Source organism: Odontesthes bonariensis, chromosome 16 (assembly GCF_027942865.1).
Source record: "Odontesthes bonariensis isolate fOdoBon6 chromosome 16, fOdoBon6.hap1, whole genome shotgun sequence".
In the NCBI taxonomy this organism is placed as follows: domain Eukaryota; kingdom Metazoa; phylum Chordata; class Actinopteri; order Atheriniformes; family Atherinopsidae; genus Odontesthes; species Odontesthes bonariensis.
Window position 1 is genome coordinate 15,398,173 of NC_134521.1, and position 22,947 is coordinate 15,421,119.

Below are 22,947 nucleotides of genomic sequence, written 5' to 3' on the forward strand. Positions count from 1 at the left end.
GTCACAGGACCAAAGCAGCACTGAAAACACACGCACACATTAAAATGAAATGAAAGTCCGCCGAGGTGCATGAGACACACAGGAAGCTCTGCAGCTATCTCATGGACTAAGTACGTAACAACAGATTTTCTACAGATGTGACAGGAAAGCAGTTTGAGGAACTTTCTGAAGGGTAAGTCTCTCTCTTTTTCTTTTTTTACTTGATCGGCATTAATACCAGTTAGATGCTTCAGTGGATTTCTCAGATATTCTCACATTTTTGTCCTACTTACTAGATGTAAAGCTTTTATCAGTAGTAATTTTATCAGCTTGCTGCTTTCGAACCACTTTCATGCCAGTTGATATACTTGCCCTAAAAGAATGGCATTCCTGTAATATGTTTGCAGTCTTGTTATGAGCAGAAATGCTCAATAAAGCATCCTTTCAAGCACTCAGGCCTGCAGTAATGCGATCTGATCTTGTCATGGGTGGGTCACTTAACGCTCCCTGAGCTTCCTTCTTTCTCCTTACCATCATGTTAAGTGAACATCTTAGGAAGCAGCACAATAGGATCACACGCCCAGATCTCTGCAGGACCCCACATTGTTTGTTTGGTTTTTATTTTGATTGGAGATTAGGTTTCCAATCAAGAGCATAATCTGGCAAAGAAGGATTATCTTCTGGTGAGTTGAAATATGGATTTGTTTTTCAGTTTTAATTGATTTAATTGTCTCAGGCAGTGCAGAATATGTCAGACATCTGGGGCAACAGCCAGTGTTGCAGTGTAATATTCTCATGTTACTGTGCGTTTTTTATTATCTACTGTTAACATTGAGCTTTGATGAGAATGTGGTCTTCATTAACCAGAAGTCTGTGGACGGTGTCATGTCACATTACTGTACATCGTGAATCAATAGATCCTTCAATAATACATCGGGACATGCTGACACGGTGCAGAACGTGTTCCTGCGCACACAATTTAACCGTAAAAAGATTCATATTTATGAGAACTGTGAATTTAGATCATCTCACAAAGCAGGCTGGTAAAAAATATAACTGATGCTTACTTCCGTTGTCCTTAGTTTCTTTTCATTGTTGTTGTTGATTGTTTTTGTTGCTATGTTAGCGAACATTCCTCTTATGATGTTTATGGGATTTTAAGATTTCCACTGAGTCACTAATTCCCCATTTTTAAAATAAAAAGCAGAAGCAGAAACAGACAAATATTTCTATATGTTCCCATTGCTCTTAGCATTCTATTCAGAGTAATTCAGAGCTTGCTTAAACTTAGGAGGAATGTTTTACATCTTGTCCTTAATGAATTAGTTTCAACATAAAACTGGAAAGGATTTGACTCTCTGCGAAGGAGTGAGTGGCTACCAGATCAAGTGCTGTGTGTGTACTGCTGACATGGAAATTTCCTTCTAAATAAAGTGCTTTGTTAGTCACCAGGGGAAGATAGCATCACATGTCTGAAAATATGTCTGTGCCCTTAAAGGCCAGTGAGATGAGCTCCTGTGGTCAATATGCTTCAGAAAAGTACTCCTCCATTAGTCCTCCATTGTTTTGAGCGTGACCCGTTTACACAGCTGTGATCACTTCAACCCAAATGTGATCCTTGTTTCTCAGCTTTTCATTTTTATTTGACTAGTTTAAAACACTGAAGAGGATCCCAATCATATTGTGTTGCAGAAATGTGTGCAGGACTACAGATTGTGTGGTGTTACACACTTCAGAAGATGTAAATGGCTCTGATAATACACTACATATTTTCTCCCTATAGCAGTTGTAACAGTCCTGGATAATATCTGGGTGATTAACTCTCACGGCTTATTTTCATCCAGATTGGTGGAATAGGAGGTGAAGATGAATAAGTCAGAGATGTTTGGCTTTACTCTGGAGGCTGACGACAGGACGGAGGAGGAGAAATCACAGCAAAAAGCGGCAAAGAAGGGTGGTTTGGGTAAGGAGGACCCCAAAGCCCCCATGGACACTGATTACCAAGAGGAAATGGAGAAGCCCAAAACTCAGCTCAGATTTAATCTCAACTTTGACAAGTGAGCCCTTCCATGCAGTGATAAAGTGATTTCTGCCTGTATTTAGCTTCATTAAAGCATGGCTGCTGTGTATCATGCCTCACAGTGGTGATTAAAGTGGACTGTGATGCTGCTTGACCCACAGTAATCTGTTATAACGCTGTTGTCTGCTACACATTTTGTGTGTAGAGGGATTCGAGGTGAGGAGCAGCAAATGAGGAGAGACCGCACAATGTTTACCATTGATCGATTGTTTGAAGCAGTGGCAAGCAGGGATGTCAGAAAACTGGACGGCCTGCACCAGTACCTGCACAGTAACATGAAGAAACTCTCTGACTCTTTCTGTAAGTGTGAAAGGACCCATAACGCAGCCGGTGCCCCAAACCGGAGGCTGCTGACCTGTGTGTTAACTCCGCAAATATGTTCTCGTATCTGTAGATCAGTCCTATGGTAAAACTGCCCTCATGAAAGCTCTGCTGCACCTCAAAGATGGCAAAAACGACACTGTCGAATTATTAATCAACATCTCAGAGAGGACGGGCGACATTAAGGAGTTTGTGAATGCAGCGAACACCAGCAGCTACTACAGAGGTGAGCTTTCATCTGAACTTGGGAGCTTGACTTTCAAAGTCCTCCTTCTATGTCCACAAGTTTCCAACTCACCAAAGAAACCAAATATCTGAGATGAAATAAAATAAAATATCTAATTATGTTTCCTTTTGGCTACAGAAATAGATTTTTAGGTGAATATAAAAAGTGTGACACATCTCCTTATAGGTCAGACAGCTCTGCATATCGCCATTGAGAGGAGGAGTATTGCTTATGTGCAGCTGCTGGTCAGCAAAGGCGCAGATGTCCACGCCAAAGCCTGTGGGAAGTTTTTTCAGCCACATGATGGCCCTAACTTCTACTTCGGTGAGTTCCTGCTGTCTGCTCTCTGGAGCCTCACACAACAAACATCTAATGACAGGATGCATCACCCAGTGTGAATCTGTTGAAATAAGAGACATTCTTTTTGTCTGAAATGATCACACTTATTTTGTGACTGTGATGTGAGGAGGTGCCATATTATAAATCACGATGTAACACACCAGCTACCTTGAAGTTTTCCAACTTCATTGACACGTTCCTTTTTTTTAAAAACAGCTGTTAGATATTTTTTTAATACTATTTCCTTTTGTCCTTCTGTCAGTTTTATCTATATTTCCTGTTCTGTTTTGAACCCCCCCACCCCCACCCAATTATATCCTGTTTGTTTGCCCTTGAATACTTTCACTTGTGGCACATCAGTTGACTGCCTTCTCTGTGTATATACTCCTCTGTTTTCTTTGTATGTACTCAGCCTTTGTCATTCCTAGCCGTTTCTTCCAGTCTTGCTCTATTTTCTGTTTTTCCTTGCTTTTTGTATTTAATCTTGGATTCATAATTGGACTTCCCTTTAGTTTGTTGTCACAACCTTTAAAGTTTTTTGTTCTTTGTATTCCTGCTCAGCTGGGAAAGCCTGCTCTCCCTCCCCTTGGAACACTGAATTGGGTAAAGAGAGTATGGAAAAAGACACAAATGGTTGACTGAACTCAATCAAACTCGTTCTCATTAATGTGCAACACTGACAGAGACCGAGTAATGATATAAGTTCTTCTCCAATTCTCGAAGAAATGTTACAAACATATGAATAGAAATGCTTCATTTGACACCCAGCTACATTTTGATACTGATATAGATGACAAACCAAACAGTCACTATATTGTAAAATGCCACAAAAGGCTGGTTTATTACATATTTTATGCAGGAGGTCAATAGTCAATTAATCTATCTGCAGGGGTGTGGAATAGCAAACAAACAAGATAAACTTCTTAGTCCAACAGAAACTTTTAAACTCTTGTGCCACAGCAAACCTTGAATTATATCACGATGAAACAAACAGATGAACTCCCACTGAACCAGCCACTCCAAACCAAAATAATGCTGCAGATACTCTGTGCTAAACACAAGAAAAAAAGGAGTCAAATAACAATTGAAACAGCTTATGACTCTTAAGCTGTTATGACCCAAGGAAACATCCATCCATCCATTTTCTATACCCGCTTAATCGGCAGTGGGAGGAAGCCGGAGTACCCGGACAGAGCAAACTCCACAAAGAAAGGCTCCAGCTGGGATTCGAACCAGGAACCCTCTTGCTGTGAAGCGCACCACCGTGCAGCCCTGAACCTAACTCTCTATAAGTAAAAGAGAAAGTTCTTGTTTTTATCTGTGGCTGGAATATCTGATACAATCCATTCTTTATTAGCCACAAATTTACCTATAGTTAAAGTTTTGCCCCTTCTAAGAATACAAAAGAATATATTTAGGAATCATCTGTGGTCTGTTGTGTATTTCTCCTTTTTCCAGTGTTTTCTTGACTTAGACAGAAGGACAGGAGTCTCCAAAGACAATGCTGTTTTTAGCGTTTGTAGGTTTTCGTCATGTTCAGGGTATTTTGGCTTATGGGTTTTTGGTATTCTGGTTTATTTTTGCCTTTTGTTTTCTTAATTTTTCAATTTTTGTTTACTCCAGTCATCTGAGTTTGATTAAGAACATTGGGCCTCATGCAAGAACCGTTCGTACGCACAGATTTGTTCTTAAATCGTCCGTACGAGTGATTTAAGAGAATTTGCGCATTCACCAAACTTTTCGTATTTTACGTTTTCTTTCAGGTATGAACAGAATTTACGAGTGATCCAGACCTGCAACAACTGATTGCACGGCTTTAGTTGCAGTCATCGAGTTCCTGCCCATGGCGAGACGTTTTTTTTTTAAAAGCTATTTTCACATTAAACTTTTTTTAATTTTTTTATTTCGGTGACATTACGAACTACAGGTGACATGGTATTAACAGCACTCCTACTTGCTTCCCATTTCTTGGCTTCAGCAGGTCCCGTAATTCCACTGCTGACACTGCTAAAAATGACAGATTTTCCTTTTTGGATCTCTGGAAGCAGAACTTCAGTCTCAGAGCCCCTAAAGTTGTTCTTTAAGTGCCTTGATGCCCTTCTCATGACTCAACACTCAACACTTCCTGGCACAGGAGCGAGGAAGCACAGCCTTATATGGTATAATTTTGGGCGTGGAGAATGCGAATCTACTATCCTCGTGCACGTGCACTTAAATATGCACGGGTGGCATTCATCACTTACGCAGGTCGTTTACACACTTTTTCCGAAGTTAAGAGCGTTTGTTGAATCTGACGTGGCGTGTTCGTACGAGACCTTCGTACGAAAAAAGTGAGAGAAATTTAGAATAAAAATACGAAAATGTTCTTGCATGAGGCCCATTGTTTTGGCTTTGCTTTTGTGCTCCAATTTAGTTATTTTTAGAGCCTTGGTTTAGTCTCTGCTCTGTGTTTTGATTCACTTCTGTATGACTTCTGGTGTTTTGTCTGAGCCTCATTATTTGTGTATTCTGTTTTAGATTTCAGTCCTCTTGATTAGATTATTTTAGAGTTTGTGTTCTGTTTAGTTTGTAGTTGTTTTCAGTCTTGGGTTTAGTTTCTGTCCATTCTTCACCCCTTTATGTCCTAAGTTGTTTTGGCCTGGTTCTCTGATCTCAGTTCATACCTGTCTCTTGTTAATTACTCACCTGCTGTCCTTCAGCTCTTCAACCCTCTCAGTATTTCTAGCTCTTCGATCCCTTCAGTCATTCATTAATTTGCCGTCGTCTTCTCCCCGTGACAACATAAAATTTGCCTCCAGCCAGTCTGCATTTGGATCCACCTACATCTCTTTACCATGGATCACAACAGCTGTTTACACATGGGAAAGTTTTTACTATGTAAGTGTGTGAAATATAAGATTGAACCCCTTCCTCACTTTAAAAAGCACCCTTTAAGTTGCATTCTTGGTCCGGATTGGCTTTAAAGTTAATTCTCACACAATTATGTGCATGCATCATGTTGCATAGAGAAGCTCCAAACCAAAAGATGAGACGGGATCTCTGGTTGCTCGTTGGCCAAAGGAAATAACACGACCCAAGTACAGTATCTTAATGCAGCTAAATGTGCCAATTATCAGCCCAAAAGGATTCAAATCCACACCTAAAAGCTGACCAAATCTAACATCCGCAGCTGAACGAGGACTGGCTTATCAAAAGTGAATCACCACCAGGACGCAGACACTTAAAACACAATCTGAATTTGTCTGTTAAACAAGACTCTGTGAAAGCTCATGCAGACTTTTACTGATGCAGTACGGTTTGTCTCCAGGTGAGCTGCCCTTGTCTCTGGCGGCCTGCACAAACCAGCCCAAAATGGTGGACTGTCTAATGGAGAATGGGACCCAGCAAGCAGATGCTGAGATGAAGGACTCTCATGGTAACACGGTGCTGCACGCACTGGTGAGGGTGGCTGACAACTCAAAGTACAACACGGAGTTCATAACCAGCATGTACGACCGTATCCTTAAGACCACCTCCCGACTGCATCCCAAGTTGAAGCTGGAAGCTATCGAGAACAATAAGGGACTAACGCCACTCAAAATGGCTGCTGAAACCGGCAAGATTGGGGTAAAATACTAAAAGTTAGTTCAAAGCGTATTGAAGGATCAGAACACACACAGCTAAATTGAGATATTACAGATACCCAGAGAAACAAGGGAGCATGGACAGCCCTAAGAGTTGTGCTTTAAAGGGCCCTGAGCCTCTTGGTCACTGTCTGTACAGACATTTCAGTCTGAGTAAGTAAGACTAAACCTTCCCAGACACTATTTCTAACAGTTTTTCTTTCCTTTTTCTGCAGCTTTTTTCACACATCCTGCAGCGGGAATTTGACGAGAGTCACACCAAACATTTGTCTCGAAAATTCACTGAGTGGGTTTATGGACCCGTCCACAGCTCCTTGTATGACCTCGACTCGCTGGACTCGTATGAGAACAACTCTGTTTTGGAGATACTGATCTACAAAAGTGACATTCCCGTGAGCTCCGGCATTTTTAAACCCAGTCAGACCAGCTGAAGCTGTTATCCTGCACTCAAACACACATCTCCTCCTGTTTCTTCTTAGAATCGCCACGAGATGCTCCAGACAGAGCCGCTGAGCCACGTGCTGGAGGAGAAGTGGAAGAAGTTTGCGGGTCGAATGTTTTTGTTCAACTTACTGTTCTACTTTCTGTACCTGATCATCTTTACGGCAGTAGCCTACAATAAGAAAGATGGAGAGGTAAACCGGCTTATGCAAACTGTGACTGATCTGTTTGGTCACCTGAGGCCTGTCCTGATGTCTCCTCTGTGCTCCACAGCCACCGTTTCCCCTTGAGCACGACACAATGGGTTACCTGTATGCTACAGGCCAGCTGCTGACCTTTCTGGCAAACTGCTATTTCTTTATCACTGGGGTACGTAAGCACCATATTCTGTGGCTCACATCAGAACTTTGTGGAAGTTTTTATCCAATATTAAGACTGATTGAACATCTAAACCATGTCTAACTCCTTAGATCATAGACATGAAGAGGAAACGCCCAAAGCTGCAGACCCTGCTGATTGATGGATACTATGAGACTCTCTTGTAAGTTGTAAAGTTTATTTTCCAGTCAAGGTTGATATTAGTGTTGTTGTAATGTCCCTTTACCCTTTTTATGGCATGGTTTTGCCATAAAACATGGAAGAAAAAAAACTTAGACATTCTTGTAGTTTTTCTTAAATCTGCTGAAAAACGCTGGTTATCCGTTTAACTAATTTACAGCTACAGTTTCAACACCCTAATACATGATCCAAAATACAGTATTAGAACACAGAGAATAGTAGGCACCTCAGGTTTTAAAGTTAACGAGATGAATGCCAATTGTGTCATGATCCATGGTTTTTGGGTTTTGATTTCAAGTCTTGTTTCTGGTTTAATCATTTTCTTAGTTCTTTGGTTCTGTGCTCTCAGTTGGATATCTCTGCATCATGTCACTCATCTGGGGTTAATCCTGACCCCTAACCCTCACATCAGTTTCATCAGTCCCCTCTGTATTTAAACTTGGGTTTTACTCTCTCCTCGCAGTCCTTTGCCATAACTCAAATCAACTATTATCCCTGTTTTCTGGTCTCTCATTTGTCTGCTTATCTTCCCTTTTGTTTTTGTTTTTCTAGGTAAGTTCAGGGTGTTTTCAGCTCAGCAGCATTTTTGGTTTGTTTTATAATACGGTCTTCACCCCCATCTGTTTGCCTCCTGACTGCTGTGTCCCACAATGGGTTCACCATGACCTTTTCTACCAATTGTAAGAGTGGAAAAGGGATCCAAACACAGGATTAACTGACAGGAGGCTAAATTAACTTTTATTAAACAAGGAGCCCTAACCCTAAACAACCCTAACCCCAGGAATGCAGGTTCATAACTTTTTATGTCGATGAGTCAACAAGTTTTTTATAATATCCATTCAATTACATAAACACTGTCTCTATGTAGAAGTTTAGGTAGTTCTTTTAGCTCCTGGGAAACATCCAGTTTTGTGTCTCACAGTTCAGATCAACTTGCATTCGTATCCCTTGGCAACGTAAAGCTGCACAGCATCACTGTAGCTTCTCTGCTGTTCTAGTTTTCTGCAGAGCATACTCTTTCTGGTCTCCACCGGGTTGTATTTGAGTGCCCGACCGGAGTACCTCGGCTTCCTGGTGCTGTGTCTAGCTCTCAGCTGGGTAAACCTGCTCTACTTCTCCAGGGGTTACAGACACATGGGCATCTACAGCGTCATGATACAGAAGGTAGTTCTCCCACTGCACCTCAGTGAACATCATAGTGCACACTCCAATCCTCACTCATGTGACTTCCTTCTTTGTTGCAGATGATTCTCAGCGACATCCTGCGCTTTCTTTTTGTTTACATTGTCTTCCTCTTTGGATTTTCAGCAGGTATTTTATTTCATCCTGTGAAAATGGAAAGATTTGTTCAAAATGTTTAATGCTAAAATTTGGAAACGAGCATTTCCAAAATAAAGTTATTGACTTATTGGCAAAAAAACTATGGGCACTGTACTATGAAGTCAATTCAGTTCAATTTAGTTTATATCTGTAGCACCGGTTCACAATATGTGTCATCTCAAGCTACTTTCAACAGGGAAAAACAAATCAAATTCAATCCAATCAATTTCCAGCAGAACCAGACTTAGGATGGTCGGCATCTGCTTCGACCAGTCGGGGTTTGAGAGGACAGAAACGAAGCACAAACACAAAAAACACAAGGGCTATGGCGTCATATTTTCTGCTCACAATACAGCTGATATGCTCACAAAATACATTTGTCTGCGCTCAGGATGTCCCACTGCTTGCACAGGAAAAAGGCACAAATATAACGCCATACACCTGAGACACCCCTAACTAGAAGCTTTATTAAAAAGAAAAGTTTCTGCTTCCTGAACCCAAACTGGTAGCTGGTTTCACAAGAGAGGGCCAACAGGAGGCTGATGAAGAGAAGATAAAACTGGAGAAATATGATCTGTGCTGCTAGTTCTTATCATGTTGGATCAGCTGTACATTGAAAAATAACTTCAATTCATGGATGTAAACTGCTTCCTGTCTTCTGTCACAGCGGTGGTCACCCTGCTTATAGAGCCTCCCGTGAAAAACACCACTATCGATAAAAAAGGCCGTTTATTTGGTCCCACTGAACCTGATGAGGAGTGCATCAAACCCACATACAGAAACATCTCCTACACCACGCTGCAGCTGTTCAAGTTCACCATAGGTATGGGTGACATGGAGTTCACCCAAGGTTACCAGTACAAGGAGATATTTTACACGCTCCTCATCACCTACATCATTCTCACCTACATCCTGCTGCTCAACATGCTCATAGCCCTCATGAATCGCACCGTGGAAAAGATCACCACGGAGAGCACCAGTATATGGAAGCTGCAGGTGAGTGCTCGGTGATCATGTGACTACTCCCGCAAGAGAGCAGTGGTTTAATTAGGTGCTGTGATTGTTCTCAGAGGGCTGTCACTATCTTGGACATGGAGAAAAGGCTGCCTTGTTGTCTGAGGACGAGGCTTCGCAGTGGCGTGGAGAGAAAACTTGGCACTGCTCTTGGAGACGACCGCCGCTGGTGTTTCAGGTTTGTCAAAGCAGCCTGTGACTGCAGTGTTTTGAGAGGGTTCATTAATGATTGCATGCAAAGATCCTGCATTACATGACACACACCGTTCATTCAGACTGACATACCTCAACAAATGTGGTGCAGACAGTCATGGTTGATGAATTCTACTTTGTAATCCTCTGATATTTCCTTGAGTCGAGGCACGAGTTTGACCTTTGTGATTTTGAGTGACTCGTAAAAGATAATTAAACAGATATGATAAGATAGTAGATAAAAGCTTTTTTGATCCCCACAGAGAAAAGTCATGAGCCTCCGGTCAGGGGGAGACAGCCACAGCTTTATCAACACTACACAGAAAACAAACATGCAATTCTAGTTATGATTAGTATAAAAAATAATCCAAGATGCAAAACAATCTCCTTTGTATTTTAAGATATCTCTCTTCTTAAGAAACACACAAAGGCAGTAAAAGTACTACTCCAGTGATATTCAGATTCCTAACCTTGTTAACAACCATGCCATTTTTATATGATAGAAGATGAAATAAGCCTTCACCCATCAAGGACAAAATGTTGAATTTACCCTTGCTAGCGCTTGATAAGAACAACAAAGCGGTGCTTGGAGAATGTCTTCAGAGGTTTATCCATAACCTGAATGTAAATGTTAAGGGAACAAAAAAACTACTATAGATACTGTGTGCACTCCACACAATGTTCCTAAGTGGTTGTATTTTGGCATTTCTGAATACAACAATAGGAGAATGCTCCTAGAACCTTTACATAGAGGTTGACAGGTTTAAATGTTGGATTATTATGACACAAGATATAACTCTCTGTTTTTTAAGGCTGTAGTCTCAAGCGGTAGTTTGTAAATGAATATGAAATCTGTTGAAAATACAGGTGCCCGTGCCACATTTTGGCACAAGTTGAGCCCTTGTAGCTGATTAATTTTGGTTTCCGGAACATTCCAGGTACGTTATTTTTCAGTTAGCTCAATAAAATGTGAGTCATCACACAACTTTATTAATATTGCTTGATTTTTGAGTTTATTTGTTAGATCATATATAAAGGTTTGATTTATTTCTTTGACATATTCATCTTTTTCACACACTTTACATATACATATAAATCTCCATACATACAGACATACATATGAAATTACTGTATGTTGTGTTGTGAATAAATGTTTTATTCCATTTCCAAGTTTGCCTGCTCATTCATTATGATAGCAACAGAGAATGTAATGTTGTCATTTGGTTCTCCCAAGGGTAATTACAATCTAAAGCAGTCAATCTAAAGGTAATTACAATCTAAGACAACCTAATGGGAACAATCTGCAAAGACTTCTCAAAGGTTTCCCCATTAGAGTCAGTAGGAGAAAGTTAGGGGGAACAAAACACTTTACTGAAGTTAGAAAACTGCTCGACAACCAAAACGGGGAAGATTCCTGCAACAAAAAACAACAATCCTGGAATGTTCTGGAAAATTGTACCAATTTGTACCAATGACAACTCATCAGCCCTGTCAGTTTGAAGGAGGGAACTTTTCCTGAACACGATAGTGAAGAAAGTTTCTCTTATATTCGGAGAACATTTCTATCTATTTGCTAAAGTTTCACAGCTAAAGTTTTACAGAGAAACTCTGATATTACACCAATCAGTCACTTACCATCACTTTTATTTGACAGCAAAACACTATAGTCAACCTTTGTAGTTTTATAATATGTTTCAGAGATATAAATTTAGCATTAGCTTTGGCTGAATGGTGAATATTACCATTCAGATACATGCACTCACTGGTGACCTTGTTTCAGTTTGCTTTTCTTTTTTCTACTCAGTATGAAGTTCAGCAATATTATTCTAATATTGTGTAACATTAAGCAGTGTTTCTGTGTTTGAGCTGAGTAATTAGCTGCAGGCTAAAGTGGAGCATGATGCGGCTCTTATAACTGCACACTGAATGAGGCATGTGTGAAGTTATATCTGGTCCATTTTAAGGCCTTAGTAATTGTTTTCATAGAAAATAAAACATAAATATAAATTTTGTTAAACAAAGACATGTTTTTAGGGTTGAATGAATGTCAGGAGAACTTTAACTTGTTTTCAAAATTTCCATCTTTACAATTATTTTTTCACTGAAATAACATGTTAGCATCCAGATTTTAGCATTAAGTTATTAACTTCATCTAACGTCCGAGTTAAATGTTCAATACATTTACTTTTTGACCAAACCATTTGCAACCATTATGTCATTTCTGTTGGTCAAAGTTGATATCATCATTGATATTACAGTCTAAACTCACATAGTGAGTTTTCATGTTAGCATTGCTAATGCGTTTTACCTCAGTTATCTGATACTAACAGACAATAGCGCAACACAACAACCCATATTTTTGTAAAACACAAGCGTGTGAGCATGATAATACTGATCAGTATGACTGCTTTGTTATCATAAATAGTTTATGCTTATTATCTGACTCATAACTAGATTGAAGTTATATTTTTAAACGTGTGCAAGCACAACTGTAAACACAGTATATAAGGCAGAAACTGAGTTTGTACAGTTCTAACAAGCTTTAAAGTCAATATTTGGTCTGAGCAACTTCATTCTTCAACATAGTCTGGACCCTCTTAGACAGGAGGCTTTGGCCAACACTAGATGGATCAACTGAAGGTCCAGATCAGGTTCCTTATAATTTCTTAATGACATCATTTTCTGATGCCATTTATCTGCTCTGGATAGTTATTTTTTAAAGACCGTCCTCTTCTTCTTTTGTGCTCTACTTCCAGTTTCCTCAGTTTTTATGAGGACATACTGCACACCATGATGGGATATGCCAAGTTTTCAGTTTATAACTCTTTAGGAATCACCTTCTTGCTGAAAAAAAAACTATTTTTCGTCCGTCAAACTGTGTTATCTTTGACATTTATTATAGATGCAATTAAGGAATTGAGAACACGTGTTTTTGCATCAGGCTGCTTGTGACAAAGTGCATAACGATTAAATTCAAAACAGTTTTTTTCTGTTTTGTCTGTTTTGTGTTGACACGCTGTTAAATTCTCACGTTCGGTGCCTTTTTTAAGTTATTCATATTCCCCTGATTATGGTTGGGTAAAAGGGCTGGACTGTAAATAAGTGAAAAACAGCCAATGCCCAAAGAAAACCTGAAGACCACTTTACAAGACTACATGACAGTCTGGTTGTTTGGAGGTTGAATATAAAAAAATAATAATAGGTGGCTGGATATTTTAGCTTTAAATTAAATGATGCTGTGATAGCAAATTTTCCTGCATGAGTCTTGAATAAGTTTTGTTTTTTGACTATTTCCTTCAGTCTTGCTAAAAAAAAAAAACTGGAGAAAAGTTCATTTTTGCCGTTTATGATGAATCATTAGATTCATTAACCAGTGTATATTTTGAGATCATCTACACGATTCTTGTTTCTGTCATCTGTCCACTAGTTAGCGGTAGATATGCTATCTGCATGTTTTTATAAAGGAAAGTATCAATATCATGCTATTTCTTGGTGGTAAGAAGGATGCAGGAAGACCCGTTGGGCCCTTTTTTGTGTTAAATTATTGGATTTGTGTGAGACACTTGGTCTGCTATTTTAAAGTTTGACATTTCTAACTAAAACTGACGTCACCCCCACGACTGATGCCCTCAGCAGCAAAAAAAAGAAAAAAAGAAAAAGAACCTTCATCAAGTAATAATTGGAAAGTGGAAACCAAGGATTAGCCTTGCAGGGTTAACATACGATGCAGATGTGTGCGCAGGATCAATTGAAGCACAGTACACTGTGTTCCACACTAATTTGCCTGTGCTGACAGCTGATTGATGTGTCACACAGTGGACAGTAATTGGAGCATGTGTCCTCTCGTCTCAGAGTGGAGGAAGTCAACTGGAACAAATGGAACATCAACCTGGGCAAAATCAATGAGGATCCAGGGTGTTGGGATCGCGTCCAGAATCCTGGCTTGGAAAGCACTACGAGGAGACATAACAGAGGCACAGAAACACGGACGCACACATTTCTGTAAGACAGGAAAGTAATTCACGGTCTGTAACAATCTCTCCTTTATCCACAGGGAGGAGCTGGAGAGGCTTTTTCAGGGACGGCACGAGGCGGTGGCAGACTCATCAGTCCACAGAGATGAGCGCCCTGCCCGTTTAAAGAGCCAACAAAGAGGTTCACCGTGGCTGCTCAGACTGGCTGACATCAGCAACGACGCAGTCGATCCTAAACGCAGTATTCCATTTCAGTTCCTCTAAGAAATTAAACAGCCAAGTGGATGAACTGATTTTCTGACTGACTGAGACTCCAGTGTGTCAGCTTCGTTTTATATTTAGTCTTCAGGGCAGAGATGAGGAAAATATTTGTGTATTTGACTGACATAATGGTTTTAAAAAGGATACTTCATGAAGGCTGCAACAAGTGTTGCTCATATACCAATGAAATGGTCTTTAACCTCTGCAGAGGCTTTGACCTGCCAGCACCTCTGGCATCGGTCTAACCCTGTCAGGGAGTAAAGCTGATCACGAAGGTGCTGATCCTGACCTCCCGCTGAGCACCCTTTATACAAGTCCCATTTTCATCACCGCCAGACATGCTAAATCTACTGCGGCCAGATAGTCCTGCGGATTTCACAGCTTGCTTTGTCTACTGGACTTCCTCTTGCTATTTGGCAGAGGCAGGCCTGGATAAATGGCGTGGAAGCACAGAAATTGCTGCTTCAATTGCGACCTTCAGCACTAGCTGTCACTGTTACAATTATATGTGATTTAGTTGGGCCTCTTCAACCATTCAATCATTAGTATAGCTGGATAATATACGAGACAATGGTGTGAGTACTGAACTGCCAAGTTGCTTAATCAGAAACCTCCAGTGAAAGACGCCTCTTACATCAGCTCAGACCCATTTCAAAGCATAAATTAGAACTTTATTTTATTATTACAATATTACAAAAAGAGTAGCACAACTCTCACGCTCTTGCTTCTTATCTGTCGTACAGAATGACACAAAAGAAAGGCTTGTGGACCTTCCTCGATTTCACAGCAATAGTACAAGAAACAAAGAAGAAAATGAATCTTAAATAACAAGCAAATCAAGTATCATAAATAGTCACAACTGCAAACCGAAGCTTTGAAACAAAGAAAAATAAAACAAAGTTACAGCTCAGTAACTACAAACTGCTAAAAATATATAATTACAAAATAGTACTCCTTTTCTTGCTTTCCATTATAAAGAATCTCTAAGGAATTGCTCTCTATGAAACCAAGATTCATTAAAGTAAAAAGGCAAAAAAGACAAAGAAAATAAATAAAAAATTGCTGTTTCTGTGTATCCTCACTGTTTTCTTTCTTATTATTCAGGGTTTTCATTAAAACCATGCGCATTTTCAAAGGAAAGTCCAAGGACCAAACACTTAAGGCTTTTTAAGGGCTGTTAGGGAGTTAGGTGAACAAAACATGGGTGTCATCGTGTTATTATACACACACACACACACACACACACACACACACACACACACACACGCTCGCTCACTCGCTCCTAAATGTGCCCACTTCAGCTGATCACATTCACACACAATCATTAACGTTTAAAGTTACAGTAGTCTAGTAGGTAAGCCAGTGTACAATAAAATAAACAATGCATTTGCTGTTTCACTTTAAACTCAAACGTCCGATTCATTTACCTTCGAGTGATCTTGCAAGTGATCAATTTGGTCTTTTCGAGCGGACTTCACATCAGAATCAGTAGCAAGTACACTCAAGTTCACTAATAACTCCCGTCGGTTTGGCTTGGATTTAGAGTCTACGTGACATTAGTTGACACTTTATTTCTTTAACTCCACATCTTTGTCCAAACAGTCCCTTTCAATACCTGCGAAACAAACAACCTCAACTTTCAAGTAATACATTTGTCATTGACACAAAAACAATCTGAAAAGCACACAAACGTAAAAATGGCACAACTCCACACAGGTGTGTCCGTATTATCCCGACTTTGGCCATTTGAAGGTAGGAGGGTTAATCTTTTTTTCCATTTTCTGCCCGTAACATTTCACAATCTTGTTGCCAAATGTGACACCGACAGAAAGTTTGTTTTAAAACACCTGAATTCGTTGCAGCATTTCAAACAGGACAGAACATCACCTTTTGTACATAATTGATCCCTGCTAGAGCTTTACAGTGTACAAAGAACCTGATTACATGCTTCCTTTACTGACTGAGAGGAATGAATCTTTTCAATCTTGTTATACAAATAAATAAAGACGTTCAAACAGATCAAAACCTCTGTTGACATGTGCAGACTCCAAGCGCTTACAGTCCCTGTCTGATGGCTTTGCACTGAAACAAAATCATTCCTCTTTCTGTCACTGAATGATTGTATTTAGTCTCAGCGTTTCCATCAAATTAAACGAGTCGTAGCCAAAAAAAAATAAGACATTATCCTGTTAGATGTTAAATAAACGTGTACATGTTGAAATTTTTCTATGTGGGATCATATTTACTTCTTTCTTACATGCATAAGAAAACTTTACCGATGAAGAAATAACACAGGATCCGTTGGGATCCAGGCACGAGAATAGAAAGTAATGATTGAGGAAGAGACGGGGAACAAGACACACAGTCACACATTCAGAAAAGTTACCTAAAGGTAAAAGCACTCGTTTGTAAAACTAAAAGTCGCAATTGATCACTTGCAAGATAAAAGAAAGAAAGAAAGAAAGACAGAAAAAAAAACTAATGTTCTGCATTAAATATATTATTTTACCCCCTTTAATACTATTTGTCCTTTAAATTATCAGTTGAGTTTTAACTCATATGTTTTCTTTCTTAAGACTAAACAAAGGGAGTTGTAATGGTTATGAAGACAAGGCCATAGCTTATCTGTACCCTGGATGCTGGATGAGAGCGGTTCTGGCATCCCCGACCTCTGGACCTACCCTGCTCAGAGGAGGCCTATGCATCTTTCCCATTAACCCTAGATTCTGATCGCGGAAGTAGGGCGTCTGGAAGTCCCCACCCGAGTAATCTGCCGTTTGCATCAGATTAGTCTGGGCGGTGGAGGAACTTGTTCCTAGCCTGTAATGGGGAGCCCCAGGGGGCCCACAGTCCAGTGTGGTGCACCCTCCTGGGCCTGCACCGTGGAATGGCATGGCTATGTCCTGAGACCCGGAGCTGTCACTGTTGGGTGTGGGTAGGATGCTGCTGTTCCAAATGTGGGACTGGAAATAGTGACCATTCGTGTAGTGGGTCATGGGACAGGGCATGCCGTTGTTGTTGACTGGAGGCGAGGGGGTGGGCCTCTCCACAGGAGGCTTCAGTGAGTAAGGCTGACCCACGCACACCTCTGCAGGGTAGCCCATACCCTTAAAATGGAAGGATGGGTCCCTGGAGTGCTGCTTACAGAGGTGCGTCCCTCCGTTCTGGATGTGGGACACATGGGCCAACTGATGTTGACTCCAGGAGCGCATCTTCTGCTGCGTGTTGTGTTGTAGCTGTTGTTGCTGCTGTTGATGAAGATGCTGCTGCAGATGCTGCTGGTTGAGATCGGAGTGGCCAGAAGGCAAGTGGTTCATTGCAGCCACACTGAGAGGGGGGTGGGCTCCCATCGGGGCTGCAGCTTTTTCTTGAGGGCCAATAATGCAGTTGGGTGGGGGATATCCAGGGGTAGCAGGGTTACTGTGCATGGACACCCTGGAGCATGCGCTGATAAGCAGGTTACGACTGATGGGGCTGGGGTTGGCAATCTGGCCCTCGCACATGGAGGTGGCTCCTGCAACTTGGGCCCGAGCTTGGCAGAATTGGTTGAGCTGATGCACAATGGTGCTCAAGTCAGTCTGGCGGGCCTGGTGCAGCCCAGCAGCCATGGAGAGTGGAATGGTTGAGGTAGAGACGGTAACGTTAGGTGGCGCGTCGCCATCTGGCAGCTTCCTGCCTCCCTGCAGGCCAGGTGGAGGCTGCTGCTGAAGGTGCTGCTGCTGAAGCATGACCGTAGCGGGGCCCTGCGGGTGGCCGAGCGCTGGGTGCTGAGACAGAGTCTGGAGTCTGGGTGGGCCCTGAGTGTGCTGGGCCAGGGGGGGAGGGTGTCTGAGACCCTGGGCGAGAGCCTGCTGCTGGGGGAGGGGCATGTGTAAAGTCTGAGGCAGGTCCTGCGGTTGAAGGGGTAAACTCTGCTGAGGCCGCGGCAGGTTCGGCAGAGGTGGGTGGTGGTTTAAAGTGCTGGTTGAAGCCACTTGATAGGGTCCAGTAGGAGGATTCATGATGACTTCAGGGTGCAAGCGAGCCCGGCTGCCGTCGAAATCTTTTATGATACCTTTTACTGTGGGCACCTTGACAATGGCGAGAAGTCCTGTCTTGGCACTGGCCTGAGAGGAAGGGTAAGGGCTGTAGCGTTGGCCTGACGTATCCAGGCCGTTGACCGTACGCCGCACGTGGTTTCGCTGGGGGACCTTCACGCTGTTAGGGAAGATCTTGATGGTTAGGGGGTTGTTGGCAACTTTCTTAGCATATGCATCCAATTCTGCAGGGGTTGGAAATGGAGCGGATCTCATCCTTTGTATGGTGTCCCCTGGGATGGAGAACAAGACAGATCAAGACAGGAGGGAAGAAGAGACAGTTAGTATGGTGGAGTGTGAGAAGAGGGAGGAGAGAAGCACAATGAAAGACAACTTAATCTAGTTAGATGTGTATATGGCACGAAAAACACATCAGTTGAAATCTGAGCAGCTGAGTGGAAACTGATTTAGAGAGTGTTCTCAAATTCTACGTCTCACCATCTCTCCGAAAACCCTCATCGTTCCATTCTCATGAGGACGAAGAGAGGTTTCCTATCGCATTCTCAGCATAACTATTACAGCTGACACATTCCCAAATAGAAAAAAAATCCAGTTAAGTGGTATCGTTTGTGGCTTTGAGGTTAAGAGCTTTTACTGGACTTAATTGATGCATAGAGGCCAAGAATACGTGCGTGTCTGAGGGTGGGCTGCAATGTTGCCACCGAAACTAAACATAAAATAAGAAAAGCAGTGATGGTCCCCTCAGGCTTCTACGGGAAAAAAAAGGAAAAAAATAAAGAGTTAGGCGCCGAGTGCACAGCTCTATGACACCAGACGAGTAATCAGACACAGAAAGAGCATCTCTGATCTGCAGGAACACCTCTCAGGCCTCAGCTAACAGACATTCGTTCCACCTGCGTGAACAAGATTATCTGTCTGTGCATGTGTGAGGGAATGTTTCATTTTAAAATGTACAACAAACTGAGGTGTTGGTTCATGCGTCATCCACCTTTAATGTTCTGGTTTTCAAACCGAGAGCGATATGCTCGCCTCTCTGCCCAACTCACCTCAGCCCTCTAAGTCTAAGCAGTCTGCATCGCAGCTGTTGGACTGGCTGACTGCTTTCTGTGGGGAGATCTGAGGCAGCGATCGCTGGTCTGACAGGACACAAAGCCGCAGTTAATTCACACTTTCTTCCCGTTCAACAAAGGGGATTTTCAGCTCAGGTAAAACAGATGTCTCCTCTGCATACTCGCTAAGGTTTCTCTGCTGTTGAGTGAAGAAGTCATTTGAAAAGCCGGAAATTCTGGCAGAGGTCTGCGGTCGTTATGCTCAGTCTCACAGCAGTCAGACTGAGATTGTAGGATGAGAGCAGAGCCGAACAGAGGGCACTGACACGGCAGCACCAACAGTTGTGCCAACTGGCTAATTAATTCCTGCTTTATTTGTGAACAGGAAACAATGGGCAGTAATGTGCAGGGGCTGGTATGGGGCGGCACACAGAGCGCTGCTGTAACTAAGCGTTCAGCCCACTGATGGCAGCCTCATTAATGCAGGGGTCTGGGCCAAAGAGCTGGAGCTTGACACCCGCCATCACGTCTGTCGCTGAATAAATGCCAGGGTAAGCAAACACAGATAAGTGAGCACTTATAAGCTCGCAGACACGCTAGGGATAGGTTCCACCTGTCAAACTTAAGAAATGATTAATGATCTTGTTGGAAAATTATGTCTCATAATGACAGAAACAGACTGAATAAATGCAAAGGTAGTTTCACTGGAGAATTGAATACCCGTGTTAGGAGACTCTGGCACAGCCTCCATTGTTGTGAAAACCACACATCGTCACATGTGTTGCTGTAGAAGAGGTTTTAAGTGGGAAGCAAGAGAGGACCATCATCTGCTGATGGATGAAAAAAACTCATTTTGATCATTTTAGTTGAGTGAAATCCTCTGGATAAAACTATGAACAAACCAAAGACCAGCAAATTGAAATGTAACATACTGAGCCAATGTGGTTGAAGTAATTAACCCTCGATAGGCTGGTGGTCCCTCAGCTGCTTTCCACACAGTTTAGCTGTAAACGTAAGTGCTGTGCATACGTGTGTGCACGTGTGTTTTGGGATGAGACTGATATGAAGCATTAAACGACACGATAACCACGGTGGCTACAATCTGATCAAAACAAAGATTAAAACATCGAGAAGCTCTCGATCAATATTTTCTGTTAAATTTTGATCTTATATTGTTCAATTATATTCATTATTATTATCATTATAAAATCATAAACTGTTTTAGCTTGGAGTAGATACACGGACTCCTTCCTGTTTAGATCAGTTAATAGCTCCCGTCAGCTGTTGATTGGGTGTTCTAGTAAGCAAGTGTACCTTATTAGCATTTCAACCTTAACCTGAAACCTGGATTAAATTAAGAGCTTAAAGCATCAAGGGAGGGTTAATGAGGAATATGAGGGAAGTTTGCAGGCGGCCGCTGGTGGCAAGGAGGATCTCATCACTCAGATCTCCAGCTAAGCACGTTTCCAGGGAGGAAACGGGACGAAGGGGGCCACTCTGGCCGAGCGCTAATTATCCCTCTATGAGGAAACTGATTGGAGCACAAGTGCACAGTCAGCAGGCACTAATTAGGGTTTCTTTTATTCAAACTACTGTTTTTATTGAACAAGGTTTAAGTGGCGGGGAGCAGGAGCTCACGCTGCTGTAAATTGCAGTTTTCGCACATGAGCAGGAAATTAGGTCTGAAGCCTCGGTGTCAAATTAGACACGTGTTTTTGGTTTCTCGCATGAAGCCACCTCCTTATGTTTTGTGAGTGAGCCAGTACAGATAGAGCAATATAAAATAGCCTTCAAAATATAAGAACCACGAGTAGAAAGAGAGAAAAATAGATACTTTTGGTCTTACTAGTGGCTGAGAAGTGGCCCAGCTGTACCCAGTTTGTTCTGCCTATAAGAACTAAGGAACAAGAGCCACTTTGAGCCACTTGAGTCATCATAAGTGGAGAATGAGCTCTGTTCTTCATGGCCCACCTGATCTACTCCACTAACAGCCTTTACACTCTACAGCCATCATCTGTTAACAGTCGCTCACTGATGATAAATAGAGCAGTTGCTCTGGCCTTGTCTCTGACAGCAACCTGCAAGCTCATAATTTCACCCACAGGATGAGAGGCCAGCATGGTGATCACGGGCACTTGGTGAATGTGGAGTGGAGGGAGAGTGTCAAAGACAAGGTTATTTAAAACATCAGAGTGCTCTGAGGCGTTTAAAGGCTTGAACCGAGGAATTAAAAAAATAGGAAAACAAGTAGGAGCCTGTTAAAGTACTGTGCAAAAGGCTTGACACGCCCCTCATTCCTTTATATTTTCCCAGAAAGATTTTTTTTAAACATATGGCACAACATTTGGAAATACAATATATAAGTCACAAACAAATTTCTTAAAATTCTACTGCTGAGTTTGAAAGTCAATATTTGTCTGAGCACCTCTAGAATTCAACAGCCTGAACCCTCTTAGAGAAGCTTTCTGTCATTTCTGTAAGTAGTCTTCAGGAATAGTTCTCCAGGCTTCTTAAAGGACATTTCAAATCTCTTCTGTGGATGTCGGCTGCCTTTTGTTCCGTTCTCTGTCAACATGATCCCACACTGCTTCAGTAATGTTGAGCTCCGGGCTCTGGGGAGGATTCATCCCTCCATAAGACCTGTTGCCACTGATTTTCAGCCCACTTCTTGTGTCCTTTGGCACAGCTCAGCCTTTTCTCCCTGTTTCCCTTCCTTAAGAACGGCTTCCTGACAGCCACCCTTCCATGGAGACCATTTCTGATGAGGCTTGGACCAACAGCAGATGGATCAGCTGAAGGTCCAGATGCATCTCTCAGCTCCTGTGTCAGGTCTTTGCTGGATTTTTTCCTCTTTCTTAAGGACATCACTTTCAGATCCTGTTCATCTGCTGTAGATAGTTCTTTAGGCCTGACACTTCTTCTTTTGTCCTCCACTTGTCCAGTTTCCTCAAATGTTTTAAGGACACACTGCACACCATGCTGAGATATGCCAAGTTTTCAGCTAATAGTGCTTTGGGAATCACCTTGTTGCTGCAGAAATACTATATTCCATATTTTTCATATATGCAAGAAAAGAAATGGGAAAAAAATTGTGTGTCTTTGTGACAGGCTGCTAGTAGCAAAGTGCCTAAAGTAGCTACGGTATTTAAAATAATTACTTTGCCAAGTTTTCTGTTATGTGTAGACACAACACTGGTTCATCTCTTGAGTTAGGAGCCTTTTGAATACTTGTATAATTCATATATCAGTAGTGAGTGGCTTAACAAACAAACAAACTAACTAACTAACCCTCCGAGAATGGTCAGGTACAAGAACTAGAATGAAAATGAGTTTTTAAGTGACAATTAGTCTATGAATTTAGTCTAAAAGCAGTCCTTCACAGTCAAGTTGTCCATATGATCTTTTGTGGTGGGTAAAGGACAAAGCCTGACCTGACAGTGTGCAGAATTTCACCGGCTCTTTGATGAAATGATCAACTCTAAATGAAATACAGATCCGTGGCTTTGATGTAACACAGTGTCTATTTGAAGAGC

General features: G+C 41.7%; 2 protein-coding genes across 7 annotated transcripts in view; one reads left to right on the top strand and one right to left on the bottom strand.

Moving 5' to 3' along the window:
• On the top strand, positions 1-16,333 carry trpv1 (transient receptor potential cation channel, subfamily V, member 1). 2 transcript variants are annotated; one of them, XM_075486380.1, is made up of 16 exons: positions 1-172; positions 1,824-2,036; positions 2,205-2,359; positions 2,454-2,606; positions 2,793-2,930; positions 6,253-6,551; positions 6,784-6,960; positions 7,048-7,203; positions 7,283-7,378; positions 7,480-7,550; positions 8,566-8,731; positions 8,812-8,878; positions 9,555-9,883; positions 9,958-10,079; positions 13,946-14,067; positions 14,148-16,333. In XM_075486380.1, the coding sequence occupies exons 2-16, from the start codon at positions 1,846-1,848 to the stop codon at positions 14,231-14,233; spliced, it is 2,328 nt and encodes a 775-aa protein (XP_075342495.1). In that variant the 5' UTR covers positions 1-172; positions 1,824-1,845; the 3' UTR covers positions 14,234-16,333. The 2 variants fall into 2 exon arrangements, with proteins under 2 accessions (XP_075342495.1, XP_075342496.1); XM_075486381.1 differs by lacking the exon at positions 1-172 and adding an exon at positions 486-662.
• The window catches only part of fam222ba (family with sequence similarity 222 member Ba), a 27,698-nt gene continuing 19,728 nt past the window's right edge, over positions 14,978-22,947 (bottom strand). For all 5 annotated transcript variants that reach the window (XM_075486384.1, XM_075486382.1, XM_075486383.1 and 2 more), the window contains exon 3: positions 14,978-18,637. In XM_075486384.1, the coding sequence (XP_075342499.1) occupies positions 16,950-18,637 (1,688 nt within the window). In that variant the 3' untranslated portion in view covers positions 14,978-16,949. The remainder of the gene's footprint in view (positions 18,638-22,947) is intronic.